At 55.3% G+C, this 14,735-nt stretch overlaps 6 protein-coding genes and 1 non-coding gene across 7 annotated transcripts; 4 read left to right on the top strand and 3 right to left on the bottom strand.

The window, feature by feature from the left end:
• Positions 1–36: 36 nt before the first annotated feature.
• UMAG_06430 (putative chaperone ATPase) lies at positions 37–2,793 on the top strand (the record flags this gene model as incomplete). Its single annotated transcript, XM_011394410.1, has 1 exon — positions 37–2,793. One exon carries the CDS (start codon positions 37–39, stop codon positions 2,791–2,793), a length of 2,757 nt encoding a protein of 918 aa, XP_011392712.1.
• Positions 2,794–3,092: 299 nt separating this feature from the next.
• UMAG_06429 (uncharacterized protein) lies at positions 3,093–4,052 on the bottom strand (the record flags this gene model as incomplete). Its single annotated transcript, XM_011394409.1, has 1 exon — positions 3,093–4,052. One exon carries the CDS (start codon positions 4,050–4,052, stop codon positions 3,093–3,095), a length of 960 nt encoding a protein of 319 aa, XP_011392711.1.
• A 609-nt stretch (positions 4,053–4,661) lies between these two features.
• UMAG_16111 lies at positions 4,662–4,744 on the top strand. The gene has a single exon. It is a non-coding gene; the product is annotated as a tRNA-OTHER (tRNA).
• Positions 4,745–5,048: 304 nt separating this feature from the next.
• On the bottom strand, positions 5,049–6,440 carry UMAG_06428 (uncharacterized protein; the record flags this gene model as incomplete). The annotated part of the gene is made up of 1 exon (XM_011394408.1): positions 5,049–6,440. The coding sequence occupies one exon, from the start codon at positions 6,438–6,440 to the stop codon at positions 5,049–5,051; it is 1,392 nt and encodes a 463-aa protein (XP_011392710.1).
• A 1,102-nt stretch (positions 6,441–7,542) lies between these two features.
• On the top strand, positions 7,543–9,015 carry UMAG_06427 (uncharacterized protein; the record flags this gene model as incomplete). The annotated part of the gene is made up of 1 exon (XM_011394407.1): positions 7,543–9,015. One exon carries the CDS (start codon positions 7,543–7,545, stop codon positions 9,013–9,015), a length of 1,473 nt encoding a protein of 490 aa, XP_011392709.1.
• Positions 9,016–10,129: 1,114 nt separating this feature from the next.
• UMAG_06426 (1-acylglycerol-3-phosphate O-acyltransferase SLC1) lies at positions 10,130–11,161 on the top strand (the record flags this gene model as incomplete). The annotated part of the gene is made up of 1 exon (XM_011394406.1): positions 10,130–11,161. The coding sequence occupies one exon, from the start codon at positions 10,130–10,132 to the stop codon at positions 11,159–11,161; it is 1,032 nt and encodes a 343-aa protein (XP_011392708.1).
• Positions 11,162–11,335: 174 nt separating this feature from the next.
• Positions 11,336–14,530, bottom strand: UMAG_06425 (uncharacterized protein; the record flags this gene model as incomplete). The annotated part of the gene is made up of 1 exon (XM_011394405.1): positions 11,336–14,530. The coding sequence occupies one exon, from the start codon at positions 14,528–14,530 to the stop codon at positions 11,336–11,338; it is 3,195 nt and encodes a 1,064-aa protein (XP_011392707.1).
• Between the last annotated feature and the right edge of the window lie 205 nt (positions 14,531–14,735).

Raw genomic sequence — 14,735 nt, 5'->3', positions numbered from 1 at the left:
CTTTACCCCGTCCGTTCACGCACACTCTACCATACAATGTCGTTCGAGTTCACAGATCGCGCACAGTCGTCGGTCTCGGCAGCGCTTCAGCTCGCCAAGGACCACTCGCATCCACAAGTGAGCCCTGTGCATATCGCCTTGGCACTCTTGACCGATGACACCTCTAACTCGCAAGGTGTCCAATCGACCAACGAATCGAGCCAGTCACTCTTCAAGAGCATCTGCTCCAAGGCAGGTGTCGACATCAAGATCTTTGAAGACAAGCTCCGCACCGCAGTTCGCAAGATTCCGTCCCAATCCCCACCTCCCGATGATATTAGCCTCTCCAATCCCGCGCTCAAGGTCCTCAAAGAAGCCGAAAGCCAGAAGAGCACGCAGCGAGACGCGTACATCGCGCAAGATCACATCCTTCTAGGGCTCATCCAAGACAACACCATCAAGCAACTGCTCAAGGAAGCAGGTCTCGACAACGAACAGCTTATCAAGACCGCCATCACTCAGGCAAGAGGCGGTCGGCACATTGATAGCAAGAACGCGGAAGCAGGATATGACGCTCTTGCGAAGTACTGCACCGACCTCACGCAGCTCGCAGCAGAGGGCTCTCTTGATCCCGTCATCGGTCGTGATCAGGAGATTCGACGAGCCGTCCGAGTGCTCTCCAGGAGGACGAAGAACAATGCCGTGCTCATCGGCAGTCCTGGTGTTGGTAAGACCGCCATTGTCGAAGGTCTTGCTCAGCGTGTCGTCGACCGTGATGTTCCACCCAACCTTCTGGGTAAAATCCTCAGTCTCGATGTCGGCGGCCTCATGGCCGGGGCCAAGTACCGCGGCGAGTACGAGGAGCGTGTCAAGTCGGTGCTCGCCGACATCGAAAAGATGACCGCCGACGGAACCCCCTGCATTCTCTTTATCGACGAGATGCATCTTCTCATGGCTGGCCAGGGTAGCTCGGGTGGAGGCATGGACGCTGCCAATCTACTCAAGCCCATGCTTGCTCGTGGTAAGCTCCGCGTCATTGGCTGCACCACCGCCAACGAGTACAGGCAGTACATCGAGAAGGATGCAGCCCTAGAGCGACGATTCCAATCGATCCTCGTCAACGAACCTACCGTCGAGGACTGCATCGCCATTCTCCGTGGTATCCGCGACAAGTATGAGGTGCACCACGGCGTCCGCATCCTTGATTCCGCCATCGTCTCTGCCGCACAGCTTGCCAAGCGCTACCTCACCGATCGACGCCTGCCTGACTCGGCCATCGACTTGGTCGACGAGGCGTGTGCCGATGTCAGGGTTTCGAGAGAAACAGTCCCTGAAGAGGTCGATAAGCTCGAGCGAAAGCGTCTCCAGCTCGAGATCGCCGTACACGCACTTTCGCGAGAGAAGGACGCGCAATCCAAGCAGTCGCTCGAGGAGACCAAGAAGCAGATCCAGGCCATCGACGACGAGCTCGCTCCCATCAAGGCGGCTTTCGAAGCGCAGAAGGCCAAGGGTGAAGAGATCAACACGGTTCGACGCAAGATGGAGGAGGTGCGTGCCAAGATTGCCGAAGCTGAGCGTCGCTACGATCTCGCCACCGCCTCTGATCTCAAGTTTTACGCGCTGCCCGATCTCGAGGCCAAGCTGAATCAGCTGCAGGCTGCCGAACGTAAGCGCGAGGAGGAAGGTCTCAACTCGGACAATAACGCTGTCACCGCCGACTCGATCGCCGCGATTGTCTCGCGCTGGACAGGCATCCCCGTGTCGCGCATGCTCGAGTCCGAAAAGAACAAGTTGCTGCGTCTCGAACGCACGCTCGCCAAGGAGGTCATTGGTCAGGACGAGGCAGTCAAGAGCGTTGCGCAGGCCATCCGACTGTCGCGCTCCGGTCTTGCTGACGCCAATCGTCCTATCGCCTCGTTCCTCTTTGCTGGATCTTCCGGTTCCGGCAAGACGCTGCTGAGCCGTACGCTTGCCAAGTGCATGTTCGACTCGGCCGACGCCATGGTGAGGATCGACTGCAGCGAGTTTTCCGAGAAGCACTCGATCTCACGTCTGATCGGTGCGCCGCCTGGCTACGTGGGACACGAAGAAGGTGGCGTGCTGACGGAAGCGGTACGTCGCAAGCCGTTCAGCATTGTGCTACTGGATGAGATCGAAAAGGCAGCGCGCGAGTTCATTCAGCTCTTCCTCGGTGTGCTCGACGAGGGTCGTTTGCAGGACAGCCAGGGCCGGCAGGTGTCGTTCCGCAACACGATTATCATCATGACGTCCAACCTTGGCTCGGCGTACATCAACGAGTCGGAGGTCGAAGAGATGACAGATGCTACGCGCCAACTGGTGATGAACAGCATCAAAGCTGCGATGCCGACCGAGTTTGTCAACCGAATCGACAGCATCGTGGTGTTCAGCAAGCTTTCGCGTCGCAACGTTAAGTCGATCGTCGATGTTCGACTGCGCGAGATCGAGCAGCGCATCCAGGCGAACGGAGGCAAGTCCAAGTTGGTGCTCGACGATGCGGCCAAGGACTTTTTGGTCTCGATCGGCTTTTCGCCTACCATGGGCGCTCGTCCGCTCAACCGTGCGATTCAGCAGGAGCTGCTCTCGCCTCTGTCGATCCTGATCCTGTCCGGCAGGATCAACATTAAAGACGATGCCGAGATCCGCGTTCAGTTCGATCCGCACAGGAACGGGTTGGTCGTGCTGCCTAACCACGAGGGCAATGCGAATGGTGTCGAGGACGAGCCCATGTCGGACGACGACGATGACCTCGATGACTATGGGCATGCCAAGATCGAAGAAGATCCGCTCGACTGAAACGTGCACGCTGTCCGAATCTCGGGGTGAAAACTTACTCGTTCTCATCTCCTCCCACCACACACACTCTCTGTTTCTCTCTCTTATCACCGCTCAGCATTTCTTGATTCGTGCCTTGCAGCTCGTCGCATTCGCATCTCGCATCCTTGTAATAAAGTTTATGAACATGCAGTCAGGTGAAATGAATTGTCTTGTTCCCTCTGACGTCGTTGGTTGCTACATATATCTGGCATGGTCGCGTGACATTGCGAGGGAATGAACAAGTGTGAATGCTGCTGGCAGTGAGTAGGTGGGTTAAATCAAATCTTGTGCTGCTGCTGATTTTGGTGTTCGGTGGCGGAACGTGTCTTGCCGAGCTGGCCGCTCTCGATGAGTTTTCCCTGGACGGCGTTCTCGACGTCAGGAATGAGCTGTTGCAAGGCGGGCCAATCGTTTCCGATTAGACTGACATCTACGCCGTTGTTCCATTTTGGGTAGCTGCCGACTTTGATGGCGAGCGGTTTGCACTTTTCGGTCAAGTGGACGAGGAAGGGGGAGATGTTGCTTTCGGGCAATCTGGTGTGGATGAGGACACGGTAGGGACGTGGACGGTTCGGGTCGAGAGGGAGGTAGGGTTCTAGACCGTCGAGGAGCGCTTCGAATAGGCGCGGGACTCCGGGGAGAATGCAGAGTTTTCCAACCATTCTCACCACGGGGACCCAGAGCTGTTCGGTGGGGAAGATCACTTGTGCGTTTTGCGCAGGCAACAGCGCCATGCGTTTGCGCGCAGTGATCATGTCTTGCGTAATACCCTGCGTACTTACCTGGCGTGCTTTCAGGTTCTCCGCCATGCGTCGAATCACTTCTTCGTCATACACCAATTTCGCATCTGGTGAAAACGCTTTGGCCATCGACGAATACGTAATGTCATCCGGCGTAGGCCCGATGCCACCCGAGGAAACCACAAAGTCAAACTGACAAGTGAGACGCTTCGCCGCTTCAACGATTACATCTTCGTCGTCCGGAATCACCTCGATTCGTTTCAGATCGATGCCGAGGTCGAAGCAGAATTTGGCAAAGTAGTTGCTATTCGAGTCCTTGGTCTTGCCGTTGAGCACCTCGTCGCCGATGATCAGGCATGCAGCGGTCGAGATGTACCTGTTGGCGTCACCAAGCGGGTTGGACTTGGTAAAATCGGGTAGCGGAGTCTTGGCAAACGTTGGCATAACAGGTTCGGGTGTGGGCGCTGCAGAGGCGGGTGCGTCAGAGGAACAAGACATGGTGACGTTGCGTTTGAGCGATGCTAACGCCGTGGTGGGCAGGATGAAAACGGGCTTGATGCTTCGAGTGATCGCGCTCAGACGTGTTGATAACAGCAGGGAGCGGCGTGCTGAACTAACCAACATGGATGGCGGCCAGCGTGAAGCAAATGGCCTAGAGATGAGCCAGCGAGTTGGTTGAGACACGGTATGGACAATCTTGAATGCTCACGAACCAAACGTGTTCTGCAAGATTGCAAGATCAGCAAGCTTACTCATGACTCACTCGCCTCGAAATGCAGCTCGTGCTCCGTTCCGTGCTCCGTGCTCCGTGCTCCATGCTCGGACCAAGTCCGTGTCAGACTCGTGGCTCTGCTGAACACGGCAGCTGATGCGTACTTAACTAACTCCACATTCACCATTCACGATTCGTGATTCCCACAATCGTGAATCGTGAGTCGGACCCCACAGCCAGTTTTTTGAAATGTTAGACTGCACATTTGGCCTTAGGCGGTTTACCAATTTAGCTAAGTATGCCCTTTTTTTATAAGACATCTGTAAATAATCTTTAAATAAGACCCTAATTTATACAGTATATATTAGTTGTATAGGTATATGCATAAATAAAATGTGAGTGTGTTGAAATTGGTAGCCAAGTCGACCTTAGGAGTCGGTAGTCTTAGACTGTGTAGGTTCAAGTCCTATCACTCACAATATATATTAATATAGATAGAGGAGGTAAAAAGCTTAGTATTAGTACTAATATAAAATTTATGTGTATCAGTTGAATAAGAATATTTAAAATAAAATATGTATTATATTATAAAGTATGGTACTCGCGACTGTGACTTCACGCCTCGTGCTTCGTGCTTCACGCACATGCCTTGCTCTTGCGACTTACGCGTGCTCTCCCCGTAGGGACACTCTGAGGAGATTCACGTGGGTCAATTGATTCAAGATTTCTAATGACAGGTTCGTGCTTTCCGTGTTCAGACGATTCGATTTGAGGTCTCAGCTTCACTGCCCGCAAGCAGCGGTCCAGACGTCATCACCCACCTGCACCGCATTCGCCTTGTTGACCTGGTCGGCGTTGAGAAAATCGTCCAGATGACATCCGCCAAATTCGTCCGTCTTGCAGACCTTGGCCAAATCGAAGGGAGCCTTATTGAGATGAAGCTGGATCATATGCTTGTTGTTGGCGCAGGAAATCTTCCTCCACTCCATCTGAGCGGCGAAGGGGACCTGGTAGCTTGTCCTCCACTTCCTGTTTGGGTTGATGGGCCCATCTACGGGGTAGTTCTTATCGTGAGCGAGACCGAGGGCGGTCAAAATGAGATCGATGGTGGTGTCGTGAGCAAAGTCGAAGAATAGAGTCCTCTGCTGACCGTTGGGCTCTTTGAACAGTTCGGGTTTGGTGAGGCGCTCAGTAAGGTTTGAGATGAACAACGAACCCATGACTTGGCCTGAGTTGTTGGGGAGGCCGTATCCGAAGGCTCCGCGCATCAACAGATCCAGCTCGTACTCGAACTGCTTGATCTGATTCGGCGAGAAGACGCCACACCAATTGGACCTGCTGACCGAGCCCAGAGTGGCGAGCTCGTAGGCGCAAGCCCAGAGCATACCATGCACGTTGTCCGCGGTAAAGTTCAAGCCAGGCCAGACCGACTTGACCTGAGCGTTGAGCTGGTTAGCGATGGGCGGCAGGTAGACCGAACCCCATTTGCTGACAGGCGCGCCACCGGAGGAATACGTCCAATTCTTGCACGTCTCCATGGGTGTGATGTAGCTCTTGACGCCCAAACTCTCGCTGATCACATCGAGCGTTCCGGTAGCATTGTGATCTTTGCCGAGGTATCCAGCAGCGAACCACTGTGCGCTTTCGACGACACGATCCTGCTGACCTGCCAAGAAGAGCGTGGTGTTGTGGTGCGGGTAGTCGAGCCTCATGCGTACACCATGGTCAAAGAGTTCTCTTCGACCGACCGTGCTGAGATCATCCTGTTTGAGGTTGGTAGCGCTCCAGCCCCCTCCGTTCTCAGCAAGGAAGGCGAGCTGGCTTGGAGGTTTCGAGTGAGGAGAGGTGAGCAGCGCGGTGTGGTTGTTGAGGTAGTAAGAGAGGTTTCGGATCGTGCCGATTTCGGATGAGATGGGTCCACGCGATCCGTGTCGGTGAATGAGCGAGACCTGGGAGACATGGCAACCTGAGGGGACGCCGAGCGAGAGGTGGTCCGGGACAGGTGCGTCAAAGTAGGGTGAGAGGTTGCCGAGGTGTTTTTCGAGCACGAAGCTTTCGTGGCTGTCAGAGCTGCGAACCGCTCTTTGTGGGATGGCCGAGCCAGCGCAGAATGTGACCAGCTGGCAGAGGAGCAGCAGTGCTGCTGAGCTCGTCTTGAAGGTACCGCCCAACATTGTGTCATATGCCAGTGAAAGGGTTGGCTATTCAAGGGAGACAGATGTGGGTTGCCAGCGTAAACGCGACTACCTTGCGTCGATGTATATACTGTACGTCGTCGGCGGCTCCACTGGATCTCAAGCCAGCAGAGATGCTTTCTTCTCGTTCTTGTCTCGCTGCTGTATCGGGTGTATGTGCATCCACGCGCCGCTTATCCCGCCCTCATGACGATTATCGCTCGTGTGCGCCACGTTGGCTGCGGCTGCTCGGACAATGTGGTGGACAAGACACAAGATCTGGTTGCGAGCCTTCGGACAGGCTCCAGCCGATGCGAGCCGAGGAGGGTCTAAGCGAGCTTGCCGTTTTCGACAGGCGGCCAACGCTATCGACACGACCAGAGCAGTTCAGCCTTCATATTTCCAAAGGCGATAATCGCGAATTCCATCCAAATTTGAAACGGCGCACTCTCAACCGTCGGAATCACTTTAAGAATAGGTATTTCACGATTCACAATTCATTCGTGGTAGTGGTTGTGGTTGTGGTTGTGATTGTGCCGTCTGAGAATATCTTTGATAATCTGTGAATGTATACCATAATCCTGCAGTCTCTCGTCTGGTGGCTGATTCATGATTCGTCGGTCTTCTCCGTTTGCCGCCAAAAATAGGGTCGATAACGAATTGCAAATACAACTTAACAACGGAAACAAATTCACACCTCAACGTGCATCAGCGTGGGGGGAGAGGAAAATCATCCAACGTGCAATCGTGAGTTATACTATTCGTGATTAATTGTGAATATCATTCGTGATTGTAGTGGACTCAACGGCGTGGGAGGGTGACGGCGGGTCGGAAGAGGCAATCAAGAATCACGCATGCCAAGCGATACGGCACAACCTTGAATCGTGAATCATGTGCAGAGCGCTATGCACCCTGAACACACTCGTGACTCTCAGAGACCAACACTCACAGACTCACCAAAGTCGTGAGTGTGACTTTCAACCAACACTTTTGACTTGGTGCGACACGATCGACCTGACGCGTTTGTTTCAACATCCTCTTGTCCACACCCGCTCGATCGCTTTGCAGACCTACATGCTCAACCCGTACAATCGACGATACCATGGAACGAGATTTCACCGTGCTTTTCAGGATTCGACCCTCATTCTTGCCAACTTCACCGTCAACGCCACCTCTGATCAGCACCGATTCCGCGCATACGCTCACCACCGTCCTGGAGCCACGCACCAATGTCCACACATCCTCCACCCATACGGCGCACACGTTCAGCTCGGACGGCTGCTTTCTCGCTTCGTCCTCCACATCCGACCTGTACTCGTCGCACGTCGATTCTCTGATCCCCTTTGTCCTCTGCGGAGGCTACGCGACCGTTCTCGCTTACGGTCAGACTGGTTCGGGCAAGACGCACACGCTTTCCGAATGTTCACGACTGGCCATCGCGTCTCTCTTTCGCCAGAATCAGGCGAAATGCCATGTGACGTTGCAGGCGATCGAGATCTACGGCAAGAGCAAGGTCAACGATCTGTTCGATCGCACCAACACGCGTGTTCTGATCGCCGAGAACATTGCAGGATCGAGCACTTTTGCCAAAGCTACGACGAAACCGATCAGGAGTGCCGAGAGCATGTTGGAAGAGGTGGAAAGTGCATGGTCGCAACGGATGACTCGAGGCACGGAAAAGAATCCGCAGAGTTCACGTAGTCATGCCTTGATTCGGATCATCTGTCAACCGAACAAGGACAAAAACGCTACACCGGGCGTGCTGCAACTGGTGGATTTGGCGGGAAGCGAAAGGGCAGCGGATCACTCTGCCTCTGGTGCTCGTGCTTGCGGCGGCGATGTGGATAGCGCGCAGAGGATGGCCGAGACTGTGGCGATCAATACGAGCTTGATGACGTTGAAGAGCTGTATACGCGCACGAACGTCTCCGACACCTCCCGCCATCGGTTCGGGCGCAGCGCCCGTACCGCACATTCCGTTCCGAAGCAGCAAGCTCACTCTAGCGCTCAAGGAGGCGTTTGATCTCTACTCGAGACAGCCGACGCACACGCTGCTCATCGCCACCGCATCGCCCGACGTCGTAGACGTCGCCGCTACGCTCAACACGCTCCGATACGCTTCCGCGCTCGTGGCCGCGCCGCATGCTCGCATCCAACTCCAACCGGATCCTCAGGGCAGAAATGTGTTTTTCTGGTCCAACCAACGTCTTGCTGAATGGCTCACCAAATATGCTTCACCTCTGCTCACCTCCGAGGACGCCGTCCAAGTGCTGGCTGGCATGGACGGCAGCAGCTTTGCCAAACTACCCGAGGGTGAATTCTACTCGCGCATCCAAGCCATCATCCGCACCGAGAGGTGGACGAATCAGCAACAGACCGCCGCCAAGGAGGTGTACCTGAAATGGTGGAAACTCGTCATCGCTAGTCGAACGCTGAGCCAAAAAGCGTTGGAGCAAGAGTGGAAGCAGAGGCAGAAGGAAAAAGCCACGGCCGAGGAGCACGAGACGCGCGAGGACAAGGACGTACAGCGACTGCTCAGGCTACCCAGCATCGCTGCTGCCCCGACGAGTGCATAGACACGGCAGAAACGCTCGCCATCGAGATGCATGACAAGGTAAAGCCATCGGCACCGCAGGCTGCGGTGTTGTAAGCTTTTGTCACACAGCATGGCAGGCAATCACGAACCACGAATCACGAATCACGAATAACTTACTTTATCTTGTAGAACTCCATGTTGCGCTTTTCGAGCTGTTACAGCGTGTTTGCGATCCGATCCAATTCGATTCAATTCACAATATTTTATCACAATCGTGAATTCTTATTCACAATTCAAATCACGATCGTGAATCAATCCCTGCCAAGTCCCGTGATGCGTGGGGTGGCGAACATCACCCTGAACGACATGACCTAACAACGATGACCGTCAGCATCAGTTTGGTGCGTGCGAGAGCCTTACGTCACCCACACATGGATCCGATTTGCAACGCATCTTTGCACGGATACAAGATGTGCTCAGGATGGTGCAAGAACGGACGAATGGTGAAACGTGATGCGCATCGTGCACCGTGCATGATTCTGTCGTTGTGCGTGGAAAGTTGGGATATTAGCACTCGTGACTCACTTCATTCACGACTTAGCGAGCGAAAATCACGACGAGCGAGTTGTCTGTGAGTTACGAGTCGAGCGATACGCGAGCGCGCGCGTAACGATGCGGTTCTTGGGTTGGTGCGAGAAGCGGGCACTTGTGCAACCAGAAGCGTCTGTGCGTTGGTGAGAGTCACGAGTATCGACGGATGGATTCACGATTCACGATAACCTACACGATTCTCGATTGACGATTGATGGAAATTTTTTGGGATGTTTGAGCATTTCACACGCCGCGAAACACAGTCGTGAGCCACGGAGCGTGGGTGTGCGAGCGTCAGCGCCCGAGGCAACAACCGGCATCGATCGCAAGCGCATTTTGTGCTTTACTCGCTATCTGCACCGTCACCATCCAACCCATTGCAAGCGCCACTACGCATTGCATCAGATTGCGTCGGAATCATTCGCTGGAGAGTCAGCTCTGCAGTGTATAGCCACATTGACAAACGCCGTTGTCCGGTCTTGATGTCCCGACGTGCGTCTCATACGACCTTGCATCCGTGCTCGTTGCTTGTTCAGATCGTCACACTTCCATTGACACTCACCATGGCGGTGCTTTCGAAATCGTTCTCGACGCTCACAGCAGGAGCGCTGCTTCTGCTGGCGCTCATCTCGCCTCGTTCGCAGAAGCTGCGCTTCTACCTGAACTCAATCATCTACATTGCTGGCCTCGGCATCTGCTCGGTCTGGGGCATCTTTGTCTCGATCTTGCTCTCTCTCGTCCCAGGCCAACGTCTAAATATCAACAAAGTCGTCGCACGCTCCTTCTGGCGTCTCACTTCCCCGCTCGTTGGCATCCGCTTCATCGTCGAGGGCGAAGAACACTTCCAAGCCGCTCGTCCCGCTGTTGTGGTCGGCAACCACCAAACCGCGATGGACATCCTCTATCTCGGCCGCATCTTCCCGGGAAATGCATCGATTATGGCTAAAAAAGAGCTGCAATTTGCGCCGTTGTTGGGTCAGTTCATGTCTCTGTCCGGAGCAGTGTTTATCAATCGTAAAAACTTGAAGGATAGCATCAAGGCTTTCCAGCAAGTGGGCGAGACGATGAACAACAAGAAGCTTTCCCTCTGGATTTTTCCCGAAGGAACCAGGTCGGGTCTAGCAACACCGGATCTGTTGCCGTTCAAGAAGGGAGCTTTCCACCTTGCCATTCAAGCAGGCGTCCCCGTCGTGCCCGTGGTATGCGAAAACTATAACCGGCTCTTCGACTCGCGGTCCAGATTCGAATCCGGCACGATCAGGATCAAAGTGCTTGCGCCGATTCCAACAAAACACCTCACCGCTGCTGACGCAAACGAGCTCACTGAAAAAGTTAGGCAGTTGATGCTCGATGAGTTGAGAAACATGGACGCCGAACGTCAGAGAACCGACACCGCCGCCAGCGTCAACAACGACGAGGCGAGCATGGCTGGCGTAGCTGGTTTCTTCAGCAAATTCGTCGGCACCGCAAACAGCTGGCAGAGCGTCAACAGCAACGTAGACAAGCAGGAGAAGCGCTTGAGACAGAACGGCACCACGGGCGAGAACCCAGAGGATTATCATCTCGTCTCCGAAGCTCAGAAAAAATCCAACTGATCTCATCACATCCTACAGCGCACCTCTAAGCGCCATCACACAGAGAGAGTGTTTCAGAAAAGGCGGATCCCGAAAACACTTTGTAACTAGACCCCTCGCACAGCATCACGGTCGAGCACCAAAGAGAATCCGACCCTGTTTGTATTCGAGTCAAGCTAACACTTATGTCCAACCTCAGCTCGCAGCCGCGCGCAGCGGCGAAACCAAGCTTGTGACAAACGCACGCATCGTCTTGCCCGCATCAGCCCCCCACATGCCCATGCACACCTCGTCACAGCACTGTTCGAACTCGTGCGTGTGCGAGACGAGGTGCCAATGCTGGTAGACGTACGTCTTGATGCGAGCGTGCAATTCCGTGTACATGCAAGTGGCGAGCAGCATCGGGAACGCCGACTGCGGGGTGAGTGTAGCCACCATGTGCAGCGAAGCGAGTCTCATAAGCTCGTACATGTTGTACCGATGCGCGAGCTTGAAGATCGAAAGCGCCGAAGCCGGTCCTGGCTCCGCGCACGGATGGTCGTGCTGGTCAAGTGGAGCTGAGACGTTGCACACGGCGCGACCCGCCACGCGACTGGCTTCATCCGCAGAACGATGCTGTCCAGCGCCGCTTACCGTCGTGCCAGAAGGCGAGTTTGGTGCTGATAGCGTCCGAGCTCCAACACCGTTGCCACCTCCTGCCAAGACGCTGGCGCTAGCGCTCGAGCCATCACCGAGACCGGCTGCGCTTGTCCTCTGTCGTAGCGACCCCGACGTTGCAGCAGTCTTTGAGGTGGGCGGTCCTTGCAGAACAAACGAGCCCGAGAGCTCGCTCCGAGCGCCTGTTGCTGTGCCAGCAGCCATGGCGTAGCCCATTCCGTCCACATTGAAATCGTCGTAGTGCTTGAGCTGCGAGATGGGTGTCCAGTCAACAAGCATGCTCTTGCGCAAATCTACAGCGGGAGCAGCATCGCCGCTGGTGGAGCCAGTTGTCAGGTAGCCGAGGTCAGCACCCTTGGTCCATTCTTCGTCGAGCACAGCGCTACGCACATCTTGCTTGTCGGCAAAGTGTATGTCATCAGTGTAAAGGTAGCGCAGGAACCAGTATGCCGTGACAAAGTCGGCGTCCGAGATCTGGAGTGTGCGAACATTGCGAGCGGGGCCGAAGCTCGTGTCGACTGAACCGTAATTGCGGCTGATGCCCTCGCTGAAATCAGAGTGGAGCATGATATCGAAATAGTCACTGCGATTCTTGAGCACGCTGGCGTGTGCCCACAGCACACGGTCACGCACAAAGATGCGGTCTTGATCGTCGTCGATGCCAGTCATGGTGGCCGCTTCGGAGCTTTCGGTGGAAGCAGGAGCAGCGGGACAAGTGGATCCGATCGGAAATGGCACGATGCGACCAAGGCTATCGGCAACTGTACCGTCATGGTGACCGTGGTCGGATATCGAGGCGTCATCGGACAAATCCGGGAGCAGGATGCCTCTTTCGCGTACCAAGATACGGACGTCGCCAGTATTGGCGTCATCGAGCAGACCATGAAGCGAGTTGAGGATGGCTCTAGGAACAATGTGGTGACCTGCGACCTCGACAGGGGCATGGAGGGCAGCGGGATGGTCGGGCTGACTGAAGAGGGCGCGTGTGTGACCTGGACCCAGACCGAGCTGAATGGTGAGAGCAATGGCGTCATCACGCGCGACGTTGGTGTCCTGAAGCATGTCGGATACACTAGGCAGGTCATGGCAGGTGAAGAGGTCAGCCTCTTTTTGGAAAGTGTAGTCGTAGAAGCGTTGCCACAGATAGCCACCGGTCTGGGAGCCTCGTCTCACGACAGCAGCACGAATGGGTCGCAGAGCTACCATGATGGAAGCGGGGATTTCAACATTGGCATGGGTGTAGTCCAAGACAAGGGCGGTCAAGTATACCGAGAGGATGGTGATGGTGGTGCGCGTTGGATTCGAGTCATCGGTTTCAACTGGGACGCGATCGAGAGCCGAGGCAGTCGGGGACACGGACGGGTCGTCAGCATTGTCGACTGCACCATGTGGACTGAACGCGGGGGGTTGCGCGTGATGTGGGAGAGGACGAGTGGTGCGAACGAGTTCCAGCTTCCACTTGTTATCGCCAAAGATGGGCTGATTGGTCCAAATGTCGCTTTTGCCAGCGCCGGCGCTGACGGATCTGCCGCCCTCGGACGGAGGGGGCGAGTGCTCTACTTCTTCGCGTAGGAGATGCAGATCGCGAATGGTCCAAGTGAAGGAGATTGTCGTGGTTTCTTCGAAGGTGGGTTGCTCAGCTGGAAGAGAGGAAGCCGAGAGGGTGGAGTCGATGCTGTTGGTGGTCGAAGCGGAATGGAAAGCGCCGGTACGCTGCGTTTCTGTGGAGCGATATGCGTTGCCAAGGTTGGACGAGACGCGCGCATGTTGACGCGGAGTGGTGGAGGGATAGAAGCTCAAAGGCCCGACTCGGGGCGTCGCTATGGGCGAAGCGAATGCGGGGTGACTGGAGCGAGTGGGAGCGGAAGAATTGGAAGCAGTACGGTTGTGGTAGACGGCGTCTCGAGGAGGGGGCTGCCAGACGTGAGGGGCTACGTTCGAGGTGGTGGAGTTGGTGGAGGAGGCGGCCGAGTTGGCATAGGCGGTGGGATTGGCATCGTGTGAGTAGAAGCCAAACAGGGAGGGTACAGCGTTTGAAGTGTAGGAAGATGACAAGGCGGAAGCGGCGACATTGTTGCGTGCGATGCGCTCGCGGTTGTTTGAGGGCTGAACGCCGAGACGACTGATGGATCGACGAGCAGGGCCCAAGGTTGCAGCGTTTGCGGAAGCCGCCAAAAGATGGGATCTTGCGTGCGCGACATGGGGTTGCGAAGGGCGCGTAGAAATAGATCTGTTTGTGGGGGTTGCGGATCCGGAGCTGGCTGAGGAGATGGTGGATGTGGTGGAGGCACGAGGCAGCAACGAAGCAGTTGAGCTGGGAGCCGGGTTGTGGGCAGCCTGGTCGGTGGAATCGGATGGGTCAGCGTTGTGAGCTGACAAAGTTGGGGCTCGAAGCTCCGGGTCTACGTCAGACGTAGCAGGAGCGTCGAGGGTAGACGGGGGTGCAGCAGCATCAGAAGTGTGGTTGTGCAGGTCGTCGGTGGTGTTTGTAGCTGTCGAGCTTGTAGATAGCGAGACGCAGGAGGCAAGTTGGGATGCAGAGGTTTGTGCGGCAGTGCAAGGGGCCACTGCGGATGTGGATGTGGATGTGGATGTGGATGTGGATGTGGATGTGGATGTGGATGCGGATGCGGATGCAGATTCGGATACGGAGGGTGAGATGTGTTCTAGCTCTGCAGGGATCGTACCGGCTCTGGTGTTGGTAGCTGCTGCGTTGGGCGAGTGGCAAGCCATGTCGCCGGCGTTGCTCGTGAGGTGTAAGGGAGAAAAGGGAAGCGAAGATATGACAGCACAAGTGGCTTGTTCTGGTCCAAAGGCGAGTGGATTAGCAGGAAGCTGGGGGCAAAGGGGGATGTGGAGAAGAGACAAGGCGCCAACTGGACTTGGCTACGACTCTGGTGGACTCTGCATCTATACATCCAGTCGAGCTCGGTTGGAA

Source organism: Mycosarcoma maydis, chromosome 23, assembly GCF_000328475.2.
Source record: "Mycosarcoma maydis chromosome 23, whole genome shotgun sequence".
Taxonomy (NCBI): Eukaryota; Fungi; Basidiomycota; class Ustilaginomycetes; order Ustilaginales; genus Mycosarcoma; species Mycosarcoma maydis.
The sequence above is the reverse complement of the archived record's forward strand: the minus strand, read 5'-3'. Positions and strand labels throughout refer to the sequence as shown.